Source organism: Thalassophryne amazonica, chromosome 10 (assembly GCF_902500255.1).
Source record: "Thalassophryne amazonica chromosome 10, fThaAma1.1, whole genome shotgun sequence".
NCBI classification, from domain to species: domain Eukaryota; kingdom Metazoa; phylum Chordata; class Actinopteri; order Batrachoidiformes; family Batrachoididae; genus Thalassophryne; species Thalassophryne amazonica.
The window spans coordinates 105,894,003-105,915,456 of NC_047112.1; the positions used below are offsets into that span (position 1 = coordinate 105,894,003).

The 21,454-nt window shown below is 41.3% G+C and overlaps 1 protein-coding gene across 1 annotated transcript in view; it reads left to right on the forward strand.

Annotated features, from left to right (window-relative positions):
* The window catches only part of ryk (receptor like tyrosine kinase), a 203,943-nt gene that overhangs the window by 155,157 nt on the left and 27,332 nt on the right, over positions 1 to 21,454 (forward strand). The window contains exons 10-13 of the mRNA XM_034180694.1: positions 4,569 to 4,655; positions 5,410 to 5,479; positions 5,944 to 6,076; positions 14,898 to 15,007. Of these exons, the coding sequence (XP_034036585.1) occupies positions 4,569 to 4,655; positions 5,410 to 5,479; positions 5,944 to 6,076; positions 14,898 to 15,007 (400 nt within the window). The remainder of the gene's footprint in view (positions 1 to 4,568; positions 4,656 to 5,409; positions 5,480 to 5,943; positions 6,077 to 14,897; positions 15,008 to 21,454) is intronic.

Genomic DNA, 21,454 nt, shown 5'->3' on the forward strand with positions numbered 1-21,454 from the left:
ATAGTCATCCTTCATGGCCTCCCCGAACTCCTCCCAGACCCGCGTTTTTGCCTCTGCGACCGCACGGGCTGCGGCACGCTTGGCCTGCCGGTACCTGTCAGCTTCCTCCGGGGTCCCACCTACCAACAAAGATAAGTAGGACTCCTTCTTCAGCTTGACAGCATCCCTTACTTCCCGCGTCCACCACCGGGTTCGGGGATTGCCGCCGCGACAGGCACCAGAAGCCTTGTGACCACAGCTACGAGCGGCCGCATTGACAATGGAGGTGGAGAACATGATCCACTCGGACTCCATGTCTCCATCCTCCTCCGGGATCTGGGATCTCTTTCCCGGAGGTGGGAGTTGAAGACCTCGCTGACAGAGGGTTCCGCCAGTCGTTCCTAGCAGACCCTCATGATACGTTTGGGCCTGCCAGGTCTGACCGACTTCCTCCCCTCCCAGCAGATCCAACTCACCACCAGGTGGTGATCGGTCGACAGCTCTGCCCCTCTCTTCACTCGAGTGTCCGAGACACGTGGCCGAAGGTCAGATGATACGACTACAAAGTCGATCATCGACCTCCGGCTCAGTGTGTCCTGGTGCCACGTGCACTTATGGACATCCTTGTGCTCGAACATGGTGTTCGTGATGGACAAACTGTGACTAGCACAGAAGTCCAACAACTGAACACCACTCGGGTTCAGATCGGGGAGACCGTGCTTCCCGATCACCCCCCTCCAGGTCTCACTGTCACCGCCCACGTGGGCGTTGAAATCCCCCAGGAGAACAATGGAGTCCCCAGTCGGAGCGCTATCTAGTACTCCTACCAGGGACTCCAGGAAGGTCGGGTACTCTGCACTCCTGCTCGACCTGTAGGCCGAGACAGTGGTGAGAGACATGTCCCCGACCCGAAGGCGTAGGGAAGCGACCCTCTCGTTCACTGGAGTGAACTCCAACACATGGCGACTGAGCTGAGGAGCAACAAGCTCTCCGCCTCTCCCCGTGGGCAATGCCAGAAAAATGAAGCATCCAGCCCCTCTCCAGGAGTTGGGTACCAGAGCCCAAGCTGTGCGTGGAGGTGAGCCTGACTATCTATAGTCGGTATCTCTCAACCTCCCGCACAAGCTCAGGCTCCTTCCCCCCCAGCGAGGTGACATTCCACGTCCCAATAGCCAGGGGCTGTGAGCATGGACCGGGCCGCCGGGCCACCCGCCCTCGACTGCCACCCAATCCTCTCTGCACCCGACCCCCATGGCCCCCTCTGCAGGTGGTGAACCCACAGGAGTGAGTGGCAGTGTCTTTCTGAACTTTTCAGAAAGGTGATTTTGATATAATTGCAGCGCCTTTTCAGACAACCAATCAGATGAAGTAAAACCTTTCACCATCACGTAAGGAGGTTTTTGCTGTTTGTGTCTACAGTTAGCTGCTTTCTAAAAATCTATCAATATCAAAAGAGACAAAAAAAAAAACTAATCTGGGATAGCTGATTGGACAGATGCCGTGTTCCTGCTGAGGGTGAGTGCTTTTTAATCATCATACATTATAAGTTGCTAGCTGTTTATTGTATATTATATGATACTTCACACATGCGTCATGGACAGCACATCTTGAAGACCATCAAAAACTCTTAATTTCTGTAAACGTTTGGAAATGGCACTTCCAGAGTAGGGTGGTGCCCCCTGCCGTCTTCTGGTGTGGCATTGTTTCTTTTGTCAATGCTTTACACCAGGGGTGTCCAAACTTTTTTTAGTGAGGGCCAAATACAGAAAAATAAACAAAGGGCCGGGCCACACACTAGGTGACATATTGTGTATTTCTAACTCACCTATAACGTGAAGAACATTGCACTCAGTGGGAGCAGTGATGCTGTCCTTTGGATTAAAGGATGGCTGACATGTCAGGAGAAAGTTTGGTGGTTGAGACACGAAAGACTTCACAGAGATGGCTATCAGTCATTCTGGTTCTCAGTCTGCTTTTGTTCTGATTTAACCGAAAATGTTTGTTCACATATGTATGTTGAGCCGAACAGGCTCATCATTCTTTTTGCATGGCGTCTCATCAGAGGAAACTTGGCGTTATCCAAACTCTAATAGAATTCAGGGAGGGAGAGAAGCTGATGTTGACTCTTCAGAGAATCATCACATTGCATTTCAATCAGTTCTAACTGCAGACTCTCTTCCACTTCTTCTGCATCCACCAGGAAGGGGGTCGAGAACAGCTTGATTTGTTTTTCAATGACAGAAAAATCTTGGAAACGCTGGTTGAATTCTGTCACGAGAGATGCAATCACAGACACGTTTCTCCTTTTTAGCAGAAAGGTCGGCCTTTGGAAAAGCAGACTTGATTTCAGACAGCGCCGGGAAGTGTGCAGCATTAAAGCCTCGTAGTTGTGTCGCAAACAGGCGGAGCTTTACACAGAAGGCTTTCATGTGCGCATACAGGTGTGGTACCAGCTATTCTTTGCCTTGTAGGTTCTTGCTCAGTGTATTCAGATGATGTGTAAGATCAACTAAAAATGCCAGGTCTGCCAGCCACAGAGGGTCACTTAGTTCATGAAGAAGTCGGCCCTTCTCTTTTAGAAGCTGGTCGATTTCTGATCTCAGCGAATAAAACCGTTGCAGCACAGAGCCGCGGCTGAGCCAGCGCACATCAGAGTGGTAGAGTACATCCCCTTATTCAGCATCCACATCAGATAGGAAAGCCTGAAATTCTCTGTGGTACAGTCCTCTAGCTCGAATTATGTTGACAGTTTTTACAACAGTGTTCATCACATCACCCAGCTGGACAGTCTTGGCACACAGTGCTTCTTGGTGGATTATACAGTGCATCCTAACAGCCTCACCTCCGCTCTCTTTTACCTTGGCGCACACTAATGATGCCATTCCTTTGCACTCGCCCGTCATGGCCGGAGCTCCATCCGTTGTTACTCCACAGAGCTTGTCCCATTTAAGCCCCATCTTTTCAACTGCCTCTGACACAGCTTCAAAAATCTTTTCCCGTCGTCGTGCCTTTTAGGCTCATCATATCAAGCAGTTCCTCCATACAGCAAAAATGATCATCTACTTCCCTCAAAAAAATTAACAGTTGCGCGGTGTCTGTGGCATCTGTGCTCTCATCGCATGCTATCGAGTAAAAATCAAAAGCACAAGCTTTGTCTCTCAGCTGAAGTTTCAAGTTAGCTGACAAGTCCTCGATTCTCTGCACCACTGTATTTCTGGATAAGCTCACATTGTTGAAATCCGGCACTTTTTCTGGGCACATTATTTCTGTGACTTTGATGAGGCACTGCTTTATGACTTCATAACTTGTTGTTGTGGCGTTTTCCTCTATTTTGTTAGCACGAAAAAAAAAATTGCTGTTGAGCTTGCAGGCTAGCTGCCATTTGCTTGACTTTCTGTGTTCGTTCGGCACCGGTGTACGATGTGTAGCTCTGATGTTTGGTCTCATAGTGCCGACGGACATTATACTCTTTCATCACAGCAACATCTTCATTACAAATCAAACAGACATACTTTCCGTTGATTTCTTTGAAGAAATACTCATTTTCCCACCGTGTTTGAAATCTTCTACATTCACTTGCTATTTTGCATTTCTTCAGTGCTGCCATTTCTTCTTCTTCGGTGCTGTAAGTTTTTCTTCGCTTAATTTCGTTTCTGTGGCTGGCTAGATGGAGCCAGCGGCTGGCTCCATCTAGTGTTCAAACTGAGAAGTGCAACAAAGTTGAGCTCAAGCTTCTTGTGCGGGCCATATTCAGTTATATTTTCAGAATTTGCTGCGGGCCAATAAAAACTGAACGGCCCGTGGGCCGTAGTTTGGACACCCCTGCTTTACACCATGCAGCATAGCATGAGTGTCAGTACAAGCTTTAATCAAAGTGTTTCAGGTCTGTGTGCCAGAACTGTCCACATATGTCAGGCACTGCATACACAGTTATGATAGGTTTAACAAAAAGGTACCGTTGGAATTCTGTAGAAAGAATGATCGAATAATGGCCATTTACGTAACGTATGAGCTCGTGTCTGAGACGAGCTGAATTTGCAATGAGGTTGGTGTTGTTGAGAGCTAGCAGGTCCAGACAGGATGAGATGGTAGGGGTGGAGGGAGACACTTAAACACTAACCCTGTTGTTAGGCTTCATCTCTGCTCCTGTTGAAACATAAGATAAGGTTAGCCTCAGGGCTCGGATTTTGTTTTTTTTTACTGCTTTCTAAGTTTATTTTGATAGTTTATGTTCTTAAGCGGCATTTAGCTTCATTTAACCTGGAGCGTTTGGGTGACAGTTTAGACAAAGAAGCTGATGAACGTGCTCACTTGGCTTTTCCACATCATGTGTTTCTGAATTGCTCTCTGTAATGAAAGGTCCTCTGAGCTCCGGTGAATTGCTTCTGTCAGTGAAACCGTTTTACCCCATTGGAAAACAGAGCATTTTTATTTAAAGAAACAACATGCTTGTCCACTTGTCTCCACAGTGCAGACAGACATAGCAGCCAGGGAGTGAGGTGGCATTTAGCTTCTTGAATGTGATGCCTCTGGTGTTGTCTCTGCTGCCCTTTTCATTAAATGTAGAAACCTGTGGCTTCTCTTTAAAGGCACATTCGGTCGAATCTTTCATGGTGTGCTGTTGGATGAAAAAGACCCCAGCAAGGAAAAGCAAGTTTTCGTGAAGACTGTGAAAGGTATACACCCTGTACTGATTAACAAAATGAAAAGTAACTGCGTGCGTGTGTGGTATTAGTCGGGAATGTGAGAGGAACACATGGTTTTTAAAATATCACCAGTGTGCCCATGAGTTCTTTGATCATGTGGTAGTCTTTCTGACAGAAACATAGAAGTCCTGCTGCATGTAAGCCTTTTAACCGCTGTGTGTCTGCCGTCTCTGCAAGTTGCCCTCTGACCTTCATTTTCATGTATTTACTCAGGGAGGGGTGGACACCACTCCAACAATATCCTCATGCCAGTCTTTGCTTTTAAGAGGAATTTCTCTCTCAGCCCCATGTGCCTTTTGAAAAGTAAACAATATTGCTTTCCATAAGCATGAAATTATGGTAAAGCTGCATACACAGATTAAAAAAAAACATCTGACTACAGTAATCTTTAAAAAAAAAAACACTTTTCCTTCTAGTTTTAACAGTGTAAACAAAGACTGTTCCCCCCTCCTGCTTTCATATAAGCGCAACTGAAACATGACAGTGTGGGCTTTTATTTTTTAATGGCCAAGCTGTTTGATTTCTAAATCACATTCAGCATATCACTGAATGGAGGAACTGTAAGGCGTAATCACTAACTGCTTTGTGGAGTGCAAGCAGCTACGGATTATTTTTTTTTTTTTTTAGGTCTAAGTTGAATTTTCCTTGTGTGATAAAGTTAGAAGGCATTGAGATAAAGTTTCTCTTATCTTGGATTCATTCACTCTTTCATAAATTTCCTCAGATCATGCATCTGAGGTGCAGGTGACAATGATGTTGACTGAAAGTTGCAAGCTTCGTGGCCTTCACCATCGGTAAGTCTGAGAAAACACAAGTCACTCTACAGTGCTGCAGATGGTATCTCTCATCAGTGATGTAATATTGGTTTCTGAACTGGAAACTTTGGCCTGTTTCTTTTGTTTGTGCATCAGAGCATTTCCTTGATGAAGTAAGCAAAGAAATTCATGGGAAAAAAATTATTTTTGAGACTGTATCTACAGCTTGCTTATGATAAATTAATTAGGAAACTACACCTGCATTGGTTTTGCAAATTTTGCCCCATATTCATCAAGATCCTTGACATTTCAGCGTAGTTTCTTCCTGTGGAAAAGGTTGTCGTCATAATCACAGCCCACACCTTCCTCTTTCTTCAGGTTTACTGTCACTTCCTGTTCCAGTGTTTGGCAAACAGTCTCTGTCATAAACAACAACATTATGCTGTTCATTATCCTCGACTAATTTGTTCCCTCCCTCTCTCTCTCTGTCTGTCCACATTTAGGAACTTGCTGCCCATTAGTCATGTTTGTATAGAGGATGGAGAGAAGCCCATGGTCCTGCTGCCGTTTATGGCTTGGGGGAATCTAAAGCTGTTTCTGCGTCAGTGTAAGCTGGCTGAGGCCAATAACCCACAGGTGAGTCTTCAATTCGGCAAAAGAAGAAATGCATTAAAGAAAATACTTCCAGTCCGACATCTTCAATGTAAGATCATTGAACTTTGTTGTTTAATTGAATCATCATATGCTGTTGACCTCTTAAATGCAACTCCTCCATAAACCATCAAAAAATGGTAGCACACTACGTGGAAATGTGTATGAAAAAAAATAAATTTGGCCCAACATCTTTAAGGGGTGAGAATTGAGCTTTTAATTTATTTATTTATTCATTGCTTCACTTGTTAAAAAAAAAAACAATATCAAAAATGTTACAAAAACAGAGCAGTTAAAATCCAAATAAACAAAAGACAAAAATAAAACCAGACACAAACAGCTTACGTTGTATTAAAAGCCAAAGCAAAAAGATATGTCTTAAGAGCAGATTTAAAAGACTCTAAAGTTGAAGCAGCTCTGATGTTGAAAGGCAAACTATTCCACTGTTTGGGCGCAGCTACCAAAAGGCCCGATCACCTCAAGTCTTTAATCGAGATCTGGGCACATTTAATAAAAGCTGGTTTTCAGACCTCGCTGATCTGACTGGTACATACAGAGTCAGAAACTCAGAGATGTATTCAGGAGCCAACCCATTTAGACACTTAAACACAAACAACACAATCTTAAAATCAATCCTAAATGGGACAGGGAGCCAATGGAGCGAGACAAGCACAGCGGTAATATGCTCCCGCTTCCTTGTCCCTGTGAGCAGTCGTGCAGCAGCATTCTGGACTTGCTGCAGACGCTTTAGAGAGGACTGGTCCAGCCCACAGTAGAGCGAGATACAGTAATTCAAACGAGATGTTATGAACAAATGAATAACTCGCTCAAAAACACAAGCTGGAAGATAGGTCTTTACTTAAGATTCTGAGTTGGTAAAAACTGGCCTTAACCACAGAATTAATTTGCTTGTTCATTTTAAAGGAACTGTCAAAAATTACCCCTAAGTTTCTAACAGAGTCATGTATGTAGGGAGACAAAGGACCAAGCACATCAGTCGAGCCAGCAGACAATATAGGACCAAAAACAACAATTTCAGTTTTTTTCTCATTGAGAATTAAAAGGTTTTGGGCCAACAAAGTTTTTCCTTTCTGCAGACAGTTTACCAAAATAGCAACAGAATTCGAGGGGAATTTGAGTGGCAAATAAATCTGCAGGTCATCTGCATAAAAATGAAAGGCCATGTTGTACTTTGAAAGTATGGTGAAAAGTGGCAACATATAAAGTGAAAAAAGTGTGGGGCTTAAAACAGAGCCCTGTGGAACACCACAGTTTAAGGGTGCCAAACCGGGCTGGTGAGGCTCAAGATACACAGAGAAACTTCAGCCTCTAAGATAAGATTTGAACCAGTCCAGTGCCACGCTTTTAAAACCAGCATAATGCTCCAAATGGGACAGTAAGATACAGTGGTATCAAAAGCTGCTGTCAGATCTAACAAAAATTAAATCCCAGAGCAACCAGAGTCAACAATTAAAAGAAGATCATTTAAAACTTTTAAAAGTGTAGTGTACAAAGAGATTTGAAGCCAGACTGAAATTTTTCAAAGATGCCATTAGAGTCCGGATGAGACTGCAATTGATTGTGAACAATTTTCTCAGTGATTTTATAAATATAAATATACTGATGGCATTGGTTACGGAAGGATTTCCTAAAATATGAATTTTCCATTGAGCACTGTTTTGGCCACAATCCGGAAGTGGAAAGAACATCATTTCACCATAAACTGGCCATAACCAGGTGAGGTGTGAAAATAGTTATCAGAAGAGTTGTCTAAGAGCCAAGAACCACTTGTGGAGAGCTTCAGAAAAACCTGAAATTAGAAGGTATAATTTTTTTTTTGTGAATTGTGAATCTTATTTAACTAAATTTCTCCTGTTGTAAATCCAAGGAGTGGTTAGCATTTTACTAGCAGTTAGCTTGCACTAGCTCAGCTACACATTTTTTTGTAATCATTTTTTATTACTGTTACCAGTCTAATACTTCTGATAGATTTTTAAGTGTAACTGCTGTGAGTTTTAGCTAATTATTTTCCTCCTATGTGATTCTTAGGAGTGGTTAGCATTTTGCTAGTGGTTAGCTTGCGCTAGCAAGGTCTGCTTTTTTTAATAGTTTCTTTTACTACTGTTTCTACCAGTCTAATACCTCTGTTAGTTTTTAGTGTAACTCCTGTGAATTGTAGTTCATTATTCTATTCCTGTGTGAATCTTAGGAGTGGTTAGCATTTTCATTAGTGGTTAGCTCACGCTAACTTGGCTACACTCTTGAATTATCTGGTGCACAAAGTACACTGCTTTACACTTTCCATTAATCCTGCGCGATTCTGGCAGAGAGGGTGGCTCTTTTAGAGAGGGCTGTGTCCATAAGCTAGAACAGCTTCTTAGTTCAGTGGAGTTAGATGTTACGGGCACTCCAGACAAGGTTAGTGTTGGGTCAGCTAGCGTGCCTGTTAGCATTAGCCTAGAATCACTGGCTGTGAATGACAGCTTTCGGATCGTGGTTAGGCAGAGGAAGTCACGTAGGGCTTGGTGCCCGGTTGTGGTACCCCGATCACACTCACCGCTGCAAACTGTGAGCCGGTCTTCTCCCTTGGATGTGCCTTTTAGTTTTTTGAACCCACTCCTATCTCCAGGCCGAAACGCCGGGCTTTAGTGATAGGGGATTCCGTCACTCGCAAAGTCAGGTTATAGACGCCAGCTGACATTAAATCTATTCTTGGGGCCAGAGCTCACGACATTGCCTCTCATCTCAGGGTGCTGATGTTGCAGAAGGGTAGACAGACAAAGGAACATGGCACTAGATATTGCCACATAGTTATTCACGTCAGCGCCAATGATGTCAGGATGAAGCACTCCTAGGTCACAAAAATGGACATAGAGAGGACTTGTGACCTTGCCAGAAAGACATGTCAGCATCAATTAATAGTCTCTGGCTCCCTCCCATCCTGGGGTAATGATGAGTTTGGCAGGCTGACAACGTTAAATAGGTGGCTGATGCAATTTTGTAGACAGCAAGGCTTTAGTTTTAATGATAACTGGCCTTTGTTTTGGGGCTGCCGTGGCTTGCTGATGCTGAACGGCCTTCACCTTACTAGGGAAGGAGCTGCCATTTTGTCTGCGAACAAAGATAGAGCTCTACAGGGAGGGTAACATTAGGACTTTACAGAAGGCCACGGAGCAGGTGATTAGAGACCCCACAAAGCTTTTGACTAATGTGGATGTGGAATCCATTAGCTTAGCGGGGAAATTAGTGCAGAAAATCCACTATGATGATAGTGCAATTTATGTGGTAGGGAGGGAAATTCATCCAGTTGAGACTGTGGTCTGTCTCTGCCGACGTGTCCATAAAAATCATAGAGGGATATGCTTGGCAAACTTAACGCCCATTACTACAACCCCTGAAAATAATTATGGAATCACCAGCCTCGGAGGATGTTCGTTCAGTTGTTTAATTTTGTAGAAAAAAGCAGATCACAGACATGACACAAAACTAAAGTAATTTCAAATGGCAACTTTCTGGCTTTAAGAAACACTATAAGAAATCAGGAAAAGTAATTGTGGCAGTCAGTAACGGTTACTTTTTTAGACCAAGCAGAGGGAAAAAAATATGGACTCACTCAATTCTGAGGAATAAATTATGGAATCACCCTGTAAATTTTCATCCCCAAAACTAACACCTGCATCAAATCAGATCTGCTCATTAGTCTGCATCTAAAAAGGAGTGATCACACATGTAATGACAGATGGCTGTCATTACATCATCAATAAATGCACAAGTTTATGTTGATATTTTGGACACTTTTCTTATCCCATCAATTGAAAGGATTTTTGGGGATGATGAAATCATTTTTCAAAATGATAATGCATCTTGCCATAGAGCAAAAACTGTGAAAACATTCCTTGCAAAAAGACACATAGGGTCAATGTCATGGCCTGCAAATAGTCCTGATCTTAATCCAATTGAAAATCTTTGGTGGAAGTTGAAGAAAATGGTCCATGACAAGGCTCCAACCTGCAAAGCTGATCTGGCAACAGCAATCAGAGAAAGTTGGAGCCAGATTGATGAAGAGTACTGTTTGTCACCCATTAAGTCCATGCCTCAGAGACTGTAAGCTGTTATAAAAGCCAGAGGTGGTGCAGCAAAATACTTGTGATGTATTGGAGTGTTCTTTTGTTTTTCATGATTCCATAATTTTTCCTCAGAATTGAGTGATTCCATATTTTTTTCCCTCTGCTTGGTCTAAAAAAGTAACCGTTACTGACTGCCACAATTTTTTTTTCCTGATTTCTTATAGTGTTTCTTAAAGCCAGAAAGTTGCCATTTGAAATGACTTTAGTTTTGTGTCATGTCTGTGATCTGCTTTTTTTTCTACAAAATTAAACAACTGAATAAACATCCTCCAAGGCCAGGGGTTGTACATTGGATGTCGTTGAAATTCAAGATGGCTGTTCAGCAATATCAAACATTTTGTGTTTGGTACCGACAAACCACGTGGAATGTCTTAAACCTAAACCTACTTCCAGGCATCTTATATATGCTACTCTGGAACCAACTTTAAATCCAGCCAGTCCAACTGTCAACCCCACTGAGGTCCTATTAACATAATGCATCAAAATCAAAGGTGACGTGTGGGCAGGCTCGAGGATAGAAGACGTCTGTCCTGAGAAGAGCCGGAACCACACGATTTCCGCCCCCACAGAACCTGGTGAATACTGGAGCCGCCAAGTCCCGAATTCCCAGGTGATCACCGTCCCCGACTGTCGGATCTGGTACTGCTGGCGAAGAACAAAGACAGTCAAGTGTGGGTGTGTGTACACCCAGTAACAACAGCGGTGGGAATGCCACCTCCACCTCTCACTCAGTATGTTGCAGAGTACCGCAGTGATTCCTCAGGGGAAAAGAGTGCCGTCCTGCACTCACTCAGCCTCCACAGAAAAAGGAACCGGTACTCCTGCAAACACTCACAATATACCTATATATTGCAAAAGAGACAAACGGCTGAGGATATTACCTCCAATGAAGTATGATATCTCGGCGATGAGGTGGAGATGACGTCTGGTCTTTATGGAGTGCGATGATGAAGAATGTGTGACAGCTGTCAGGAATTAATGAGTGACAGCTGTCACTCCCGCCTGTGTCCGTGGCGGCAGCGCCCTCTCGTGCCTGAAGCCCGCACTTCAGGCAGGGCGCCCTTTGGTGGTGGGCCAGCAATACATCCTCTTCTGGCGGCCCACACAACAATAGGGAGTCTTTCCTTACCACTGTTGCCTTTGTGCTTGCTCTAGGGGTTGGTAAGGTTAGACCTTACTTGTGTGAAGCGCCTTGAGGCAGCTTTATTGTGATTTGGCACTATATAAATGAAAATAAGTTGAAAATTGAAATAACTGAATGTACCAAGACATTCTTGATTTAAAAAAAAAAAAAAAAAAAAAAAAAAAAAAAAAAAAAAAAAAAAAAAAAAAAAAATGTCCTGCCATGTATCGGAATGATCCAGTGAGGATGGACATTTCAGCAAGATAATGATCCCAAACCCACAGCCACACAAGAAACTCTTAGTTCATTTCAGAGAATGAAAATAAAGTTGCTAGAATGGCCCAGCCAATCACCTGACTTGAATCGAATAGAAAATCTTTGAAAAGAACTAAAGATCAGAGTTAAAAGAAGAGATCCACAGAACCTTCAAGATTTGAAGACTGTGTGCAAGAATGGGCCAAAATCACACCTCAGCAATGCGTGTGACTACTTTCTTCATACAGGAGCCATCTTGAAGTCATCATTACCAACAAAGGCTTTTGTACAAAGTATTAAAGAAATTTCAGTAAGCCTGTTCAATACATTTCTCCCTGTGTCATTCAATTTTATTACACATAACTTGTTCTGTACTTTGATTTCTTTGTATGTGTGGATTACTTGGGTTGTTACCAACAACTGGTGAAAATTTCATGTCAATAGCAGCTTTATATATATATATATATATATATATATATATATATATATATACATATATATATATATATATTTTTTTTTTTTTTCTTCAGTACACTGTGATCAAGAACTATTTCATCAGGAAGTCAAATAATTTGTTGCAGGGTCCATGAACAAGAGCATCATAATATGACTCAGATTATCACAGCAAAAATAAGTTTTGTTTTTTGAATGCCTGCAGTGAAAATGATGCCATCCACAGTTCACAGGTTAGTTAAACAAGGCTCATCTCTGAGCGTGGTGCTAATTTCAAGAAGTTCAAAATTTAGCAACAATAGCGCGTGATGATCACGAGGTACTATGACGACAAACGAGGATGTTAGAGGCATGTTCGTGGTGAATACGAGGCTGTTAGAGACCCATTATCCGAGTACCTGGTGACTACGAGGACAGTACAGGCTACGTGCAACAGAGCAGGTTCCACTCTGAAAGCCCTTGTCGCCTTTTTTTTAAACATCTGTTTCCTGGATTTCCTTCAGAAGAACATCGTATCTGTGGCTCATTATTCAAATAATCACTGAAATTTCTGACAAATCTATATGTGTGGTTCTGGGCCCACATTTGTTTGTAATTTCTATGCTGCCACTGAGACAGATTAGTAAATGTTGTCTGCTTCTCTCACCACGCTTGCACTGAAGATGTCCAGTTATAATGTTCTGGTCATTTTAGGAGGTTATCTTGGTTTTGTTAAAAATGGGAATAATTTCACTGTTGAATTGTCAAAATAGAAGTTGTAATGAAGATGTAATTTTCAGCATTGATAGCTTTATATCACTTCAGTCAGGTTGCATTAGCTTCAATTTATATTCATTATTTATGAAATATTGGTCTCTCTCTCTCTCTCTCTCTCTCTCTAATCAACTTAGTATCTCTACATTGGAGTCTGTTGTGCCTGTTTAGATTTTCTTTCTTTATGGGGCCTTGTTCAAGTCTGAAGCGTCACTTGAAAGATGGTAGGTGGTCCGAAAGGGTGCTGCTGTAAGACTTTGGATCAGAACCAGCAGCAGATCTCTCATTCATCCATGCACTGGCTGCCGGTAAAATACAGTATAGAATTTGTTGTTCTACTTCTTACATATAAAGCTCTCCAAAATCAGTCTACTCGTTACATTGGTGAGCTCTTGACCCTGTATTGCACAGTAAGGACAATTGGATCTTCTCACTGTCTCTGCACCTTACTGGCTTAATACATATTGAAATACATATTAACAGCGTAACCTTAGGCTCGTAGCATGGCAGCACGTACAGATTCTGGCCACCATAGGGTAGAAAATGAAGTACGTTGAAATATGTAATGTAATATACCATTTTAAAGTGTACTGTCTGGAGTATTAACCTGTGAAGTTTCAGAGCTTAATACTTGCTCAGTGTGGAGACACAGCTGAATCGACATTCAGAGCGCCTCGCCACGGGCAAAAGAAAAAAAATGCATTTTGATGATTATTGGACCATACTTGACTAGTCTACTTCCTTAAAACTAATACTCCTCCAACAGCATGTCCGTATTTCTGGGCCAGTGCAAGATGTATAAAAATGTGACCTACACAAAAACTCGATGTACAGCAACTGAGAGAGATTTGTTGGCCCTGTTAGCTACTGCTCAAAGTGTTCAAACCAAGATATATTGTGAGCGCCAAACAACAGTGCGCTCCAACTCATGACATAGTTCCAAGCTGGTTCTCTAACAACTGGAATGTTATGGAGCGTGACGTACACAGATCGTGACGCACCATGTCTGTGCATCATTAATGAACCTGATATCAAATGCATTCAAAGAAATAGATGACTAAATAGTAACTACATCTTAACTAGTGACATTCCATCAACAGCTGCCCTGCGTCATTGGTATGTCATCTCTGGGGTGTAAGTTTTTGTGACGTACATAAATGAGTGTACATGTTCCCTTGCAACAAGCCCTTACTAAGCTGGCACCAAATTGGAGAGAAAAGCTGCTTCTGTTCCACTGTTTCATGTGAAAACAGATTATGTTGTCTTTGTTGTCATCAACACTATGTCCCATTTATTTGGAAGTGTTTCCACAGTTAGGATTGTTGATGAAATCTTGATGTTCATGCTCAAGGCAGAGATTTTTATTCCCTAAGTAAAGACAATCGGACTATTGTACCAGTTAACCCCAGGGAGTATTTGAAGCACTTGGCAACGTCACAGTGAAGAGCTAACCAATCAGTCAGCAGTGAAGTACCCATCTATCAACTATTGCAAGATGGAGCTTGTCATTCTTTTGCATGAATCAAAACCCCTCTATAAAGTTTAAGGTCACGTATCACCGTCTTCACTCTCAGTAATCTCATTATGAACTTTTGGCAGTTGTAGGAGACAGAGGAATTAAGTTGTGCTGTTGCAATAATCATCAAGCTATAAATCAGAAACATTTCACACCAGCAGTGAAAACTTGTCTGGAAGATGATGAGTGAGTGCAGCACTACACTGTGCCATTCATTCAAAAAGGCAACATCTACTTTTGGAGCTAAATCAGAGAGAATGCAAACTTTGCTACAGTTGCCATTTCTGCACAGTGGATTCAGAAAGCATGAATAAGCTACACTTCACTGTGTCCTTAAAAGTATTTTCTGTGTTACCACGGCTGTGTTTTGCCCCATATTGCATACTTTAACTAATTTACGGAATGTCCCACTGCCTGTCGAATGTGGGTGCAGCTCCCACCTTTGACCTTTGGTACTTATTGTTTGGGGCATCCTGGTGCAAAGGAAATTTGAACACCATGCCCCATTAAAAACCTACTTGTTTTTCTCCGTCTCTACTGTTCGTGTGCACATTATTCCTGTCTGTCATTTCCTTTCAGGCGGTCTCTCAGCAAGACCTGGTTTATATGGCCATCCAGATCGCATGCGGAATGAGCTATCTAGCTCGGAGAGAGGTCATACACAAAGACCTCGCTGCCAGAAACTGTGTGTAAGTGTCCATGACTCACCTTTCTTGTATTTATTTCCATTGTTTTCACTGAATTTTCCGTAACCTTGGTTTAGCGATTAATTCCATTTACCGGGAAACTCCAGTGTATGTGCTGCTTTGGTTCTTGGTTGCTCCCCGGTATATGCTGCTTTGGTTCTTGGTTGCTCCCCGGTATGTGCTGCTTTGGGTCTTGGTTGCTCCCCGGTATGTGCTGCTTTGGGTCTTGGTTGCTCCCCGGTATGTGCTGCTTTGGGTCTTGGTTGCTCCCCGGTATGTGCTGCTTTGGGTCTTGGTTGCTCCCCGGTATGTGCTGCTTTGGGTCTTCGTTGCTCCCCGGTATGTGCTGCTTTGGGTCTTGGTTGCTCCCCGGTATGTGCTGCTTTGGGTCTTGGTTGCTCCCCGGTATGTGCTGCTTTGGGTCTTGGTTGCTTTGTTAGCACACAATGGAACAAACTGATTTTCACCTGGCATTCAAACCAGTTTTGGGCTATATCACAAAAAGGATGGAGCTAAGAAATTTTAATTGGTATCAACAAAGGGCTTGGATAGCAAAGAGGTAAATAAGTGGTGGGTTTTAGCTGACTTGGCATCACTGTCCTTCTTCAGTATACCACAGCAATGAAACTGAATGCGGTGCAGCAGGGTTTAATTGTGCACACGTCAGAGAAGAACGCTGTCACGCACTATTAAGGATCACCACTAATCAAGACGGATCAACACACACATGAGGTGAAATGAGGGTGGTGCGTGACATTTGTGGAAGATTTTTTTGACAGCCAAAAACATGCTCCATGAAAATCATGAATATCACGTACCAACATGCACTATTAAGAAACCTATTCAGATGCATTAAGTCACATTAAGAATGTCAGGAATGTGCCAAGAATGACACAAATATTACATTCATAATACGTCCCGCCAATGTGTAAGCGCAGCATTGGCAACCTAAAGTCATGAAGCTGCCAATAGCAGCTACAAATGCTAACACTGTTAAATGGTAAATGGACTGCATTTATATAGCGCTTTTCCATCTGCATCAGACACTCAAAGCGCTTTACACATCAATGCCTCACATTCACCCCGATGTCAGGGTGCTGCCATACAAGGTGCCCACTACACACCGGGAGCAATAGGGGATTAAAGGCCTTGCCCAAGGGCCCTTAGTGATTTTCCAGTCAGGCTGGGATTTGAACCCAGGATCTTCTGGTCTCAAGCCCAACACCTTAACCACTAGACCATCACCTCCCCCAAAGCATTAAAAAAATACATCCTACAATAATATTGCACTCATCGCAAATATTAGATAATCTGTTCAGAGAGTTAACCACACTACAAGCTATATTATTATAGTTATTTGTCATAAAATGTTAACCAAAAAGCAGGTGTTCACTGAGCAACTGGAGCAACAATACGTGGGCCAAAAAAATATCAACACATGAGCTGTCACTCAAAGAAGAACTCGGCTTTAGTGAACAAGAGAATGAACATGATGATGATGGTGTCTGAAAGACGGTCAATAAATATTGAAATTGTACCACTGTCTTTGATCATGTATTTTGATTTAATTTCTTCAGCTTGCTTGAACAGAGTCTTCAGCAACAGTACATTCAAAGATGACAACAATAACCATTATTTTTCCCACAAAAAAATAATAACACCCATGGCCAGTTTTTAGTGTTCTTCAAGCTGTTTTTTTCTCTGAGTAATATTATATGGTCACTGCAGTTATTTTATTTAGTTATTTATTTGTCTCCAATGGGTATTCCTGCTAGTAACTCAAACACAATAAATGCTTTCATCCTGTACCTCACCCATATAAAAATTGCATAATGAAGATGAGCTGATTAGCTGCTGTTGAACTTTGATGACGGCTGGGATTGGCTGCAGCCCCCCCATGACCTTTGATTGGAGTAAGCGGTTAAAGAAAATGGATGGCGCGTGAATGTGCATCCATATCAAATTATGATTTTTCATATTTAAAGGCTACACTCAGCATGTAGAGCAAGTAGCTGAGTAGATAAGGAGCTGGTCTGGCTATATGTAGCCTTGTTTGAATTCCGCTCATGCTCCCTGTGTGTGTCCTGTCAGATGTCAGTGAAATATTGTGTCCTCACAGTCTACCCAGTTGTAAATGGGTAACATTTGAGAGTGGCCTTTTTTTGTGGCCAGCCTAAGGCACATCTGTGCAATAATCATCCTGTCTAATTAGCATCTTGATATGCTACACCTGTGAGGTGGGATGGATTATCTCAGCAAAGCAGAAGTGCTCACCAACACAGATTTACAGATTTGTGAACAATATTTGAGAGAAATAGGTCTTTTGTGTATGTAGAAAATGTTTTAGAACTTTGAGTTCAGCTCATGAAAAATGGGAGTGAAAACAAAAGTGTTGCATTTAGATTTTTGTTCAGTATACGTAAGCATTGATTTCTAGATTATGTATGAGCTGATGCAATCCCCAAAACAAACATTTGCGGTTCACCTCACTGGGGCTCTACAGAAAACTCGTGGGGAGCGAAATGGTTTCTGTGTGTGCAGATTGTCCTCTTAAAATTTGTTTTGACCATAGAAGTAGAGAGACTGAAATGGCAACTCAAGATCTCCTTCCATTGAGTTCTGTTTGTCAAGGGCGCAATTTAGAACTAGAAATTGGGGGGGGGGGGGGGGCAACATGCGAGGCCCGCAGGCCGGGTGTCTGGGGGCCGCTTTAGGCTCCCAGAAGCCAACGGTTTCTAGATAAGCTCAGATGCATACATCCAGAACAGTAATTTTTTTTTTTTATTATTATCTTTTTATTGGAAATACATATTATAATATATTCATGTACCAATACAACCATGTTTTAACATGTTATAACATAAACTTGGATCTTCCTGTAGTTGCATTGGAGTTTCTTATTTTGAATGTTCGTGTTAGCCGTATGGCTGGTCCATTTCCTTTTTGTTTTAACACCCTAGCGGGTAAAGAGGAGGGAAGGGAGAAAGAACAGAACATATACAGTTGAACTTTTTACATCCAGAGGGGTTGTACAATAACAGTCAAAGATACTTAGAATACTTCTCAAAAAATATGTGCAGTGCTTCAGTTTTCATTCAGTTATATTAGTCATTGAGATACTGCTAAGGATTTGAGATAAAAAAAAAAGTGTAACTCATAATAAATGAGAGGTTATCATTCCCTTAGTTCACTATCTTGACAAAGTCTGGTCTTCGGGGTCTAATAAAGTGCACCCATCCTTTCCAGTTTTTCATAAAAGTGTCCATCTTTAAATTCAAAGAGAAAGTAACCTTTTCCAAAATATATATTTCAATTGTCACATCTATCCAGTTATTAAGTGTAGGTCCGTTTTGGAGTTTCCATCTTTTAGTTAAAGCCTTTTTCCCTGCCGCCAGCAACACTCCTAACAGATATTTATCTTTAGCCATCAGTCTTGGTGGAATAATTCCCAAGTACATGGTTTTAAAGTCGAAGGGTATCCATGTATTAAGGACCTTCTGTGTTGCATTATGTACATCTTTCCAATAATTTTGTATGTTTGGACAGTCCCAAAACACATGGTAGTGGTTTGCAATCTGACATCCACATCCTCGCCAGCAAAGAGCAGTATTATTATCATTTTGGTGTACCTTCATGACTGGGGTGATGAAATATCGTATTATGTTTTTCCAACAAAATTCTTTCCATGTATGAGATTTTGTAGTTTTCCATTGAAATGTACAGATGTCCTCCCATTCTTTATCTGTTATTGTTATATTTCCCTCCCTTTCCCATTTAGCTTGTATATATTTTGTTTGTAGTTTTTAAATTCTGTAGACTCTTATATAATCTGGAAATAATTCCTCTCTTTATATTCGATTTATATGCATCAATGAACAGTTGGACAAATGGTTTACTGGCCTCTCTACCATCCCTGTTTTTTATTTTCTGGTTGTAGTAATGTCGCAATTGGAGGTATCTGTAGAAATCTTGTTTTTGTAGTGAAAAACTATCCTTCATACTTTGAAAGCTCATAAGGGTATCTTTCTGTACAATATTACACATTGATGTAATGCCTTTTTCATTCCAAGCTCTAAATCTATCATCAAATCTGTTTGGTGTAAAGTCCGAGTCAAAGGCACACCAACTTAGAATTCTAACCTCCTCATTCAGTTTATATTTTCTAGTTAACGATTTCCAAATTTTGAGAGTGGAGTTCACCCATGGATTTTCGAGTCTATCTGTATATTGTTGTAAGTTTGTACCAGACCGCATTCAATATCTTTCCATTGTGCCTCATAGGAGGGGTCGCACCACCAGATCAGCGCCCTCACCTGTGCCGAAACATATTTTTCCAAACATGGTAGGCCCCATCCCCCTTTTTGTTTAGACAGTTGTAGCATTTGTATCGTATTCTGGGTTTCTTGCCTTGCCATATAAATCTTGATATTATTTTGTCCCATTCTCCAGTTTGCTTTCTTGTAATTAATATTGGTAACGTTTGAAATAGATAGAGGAATCTCTGTAATATATTAATTTTTATTGTTTCAATTCTTGCACTCAAACGTAAGATGGGTATAAGATTCCACCTCCTAAGATTCTCCTTAATCTTACATAATAAGGGTTTATAGTGTTTTTCGTAAAGTTTTGTCAAGTCTTTAGGTAGGTTTACTCCTAAATATCTGAAGGATTCCGTTTTCCATCTTAGAGGGTATTTTTCTTTCAATTTTTCACTTGGACTGAAATTATATACTAAAGTTTCAGTTTTGTTAACATTTAATTTATATCCCTACATAGAACCTATATTGTTTAGGAAAGTCAGAACCTCTGGTAAAGATGTTTCGGGGTCCTTGAGATATAGAAGGACATCATCTGCATAGCATGCTATTTTATGTTCAGTTTTGTTGACATATATTCCCTTAATTTTAGTATTCTGTCTAATATATTGGGCTAACGGTTCTAGAAATAATGCAAAGAGGAGTGGAGACCAGGCACATCCCTGCCTCACTCCTCTCTCGAAAATGAGTGGTGTGGATAGGTAACCGTTTATTTTAATTCTTGCCGTAGGGTTATTGTAGATAGCTTTGATGGTGTTTATCATCATTTCATTAAAGCCGAATTTAATTAGAAATTTAAAGAGGTATTGCCGGCTAACAGAGTCAAAGGCCTTTTCTGCGTCCAGACTCAGAATTAGGGCCTTTATCGTATGTTGTTTAATATGGTTCATAATATGGAGGGTGCGCCTTATATTATCTTGTGAGTCGTGCGTGTATAAAGCCTGTCTGATCATTATGGATTAAGGTGGGTAGCATTTTTTCCATTCTTTGAGCCATTATCGATGTGTATATACGGTAGTCCACGTTAAGTATCGAAATTGGTCTGTACGATCCGCACTCGAGTTTGTCTTTCCCCTCTTTATGTATGAGGGAAATAATGGCTTCTTTCCAAGACGGTGGAGTCTCGGCTTTTTTCAGTGCCCAATTACATGCAGGTAGCAATATAGGTATGAGCTCTGCCTTAAAGGTCTTATACCATTCGGTTGTAAATCCATCCCCACCTGGTGATTTATTGCTTTTGAGTCTATTTATTGCATCTGATAATTCTTTTATCGTTATTTCTGTACTTAGGATTTTATTTTGTTCTTCTGTCATAACTGGTAGATCTAGAGATTCCAGAAATGAGTCAATCTGATCTTCTTGAGCCTCTGTTGTTCTGGAATAGAGTCGTTTGTAAAATAATTCAAAAACTGTTTCGATCTGTTCTTGTTTGCTTTCGATACTATTTTTCTGTGGGTTTCGAATTTTATATATCATATTGTTCGCGTATTGTTTTTTCACCTTCCAAGCTAATAATTTTGTGAATTTAGGTCCATTTTCATAAAATCTTTGTCTAGTGAAAAGCATTCGCTTTTCAATTTCTTGTGTATACATTAGATTAATTTCATTTCTAACTTTTTTCAATTTTTGTAGTGTATATGAATCTTGAGTTAATGCATGGTAGCTTTCCAACTGCTTTAGTTGTTTTTGTAAATCAAGCAATTTTCTTTGATTTAATTTCTTTTTGAACGAGGACATTGCAATAATTTTGCCCCTTAATACCGCCTTTGCTGCATCCCATACCATAGGTGGTGAAGTTTCTCCATTAGTATTTTCCTTTATATACATTTGAATTTCATTTATCATTTGTTTCTTGAATAGTGGGTCATTGAGAAGGCTGGAATTAAAACGCCATGTTGCATTCCTCCTACGGCTTTCCAGATTAAGGGTGAGGTATATTGGGGCATGATCACTTAGGTCTATTGTGCCAATTTCTGAGTCTACAACCCTTGATTTATCCCGGGCAAATATGATGAAATAGTCAATTCTAGTGTATACCGAGTGGGGAGTGGAAAAGTGTGTATATTGTTTGGTAGAGGGGAACATATCCCTCCATATGTCAATTAGTCCTACTTCATTCACCAATTCTTTAAAT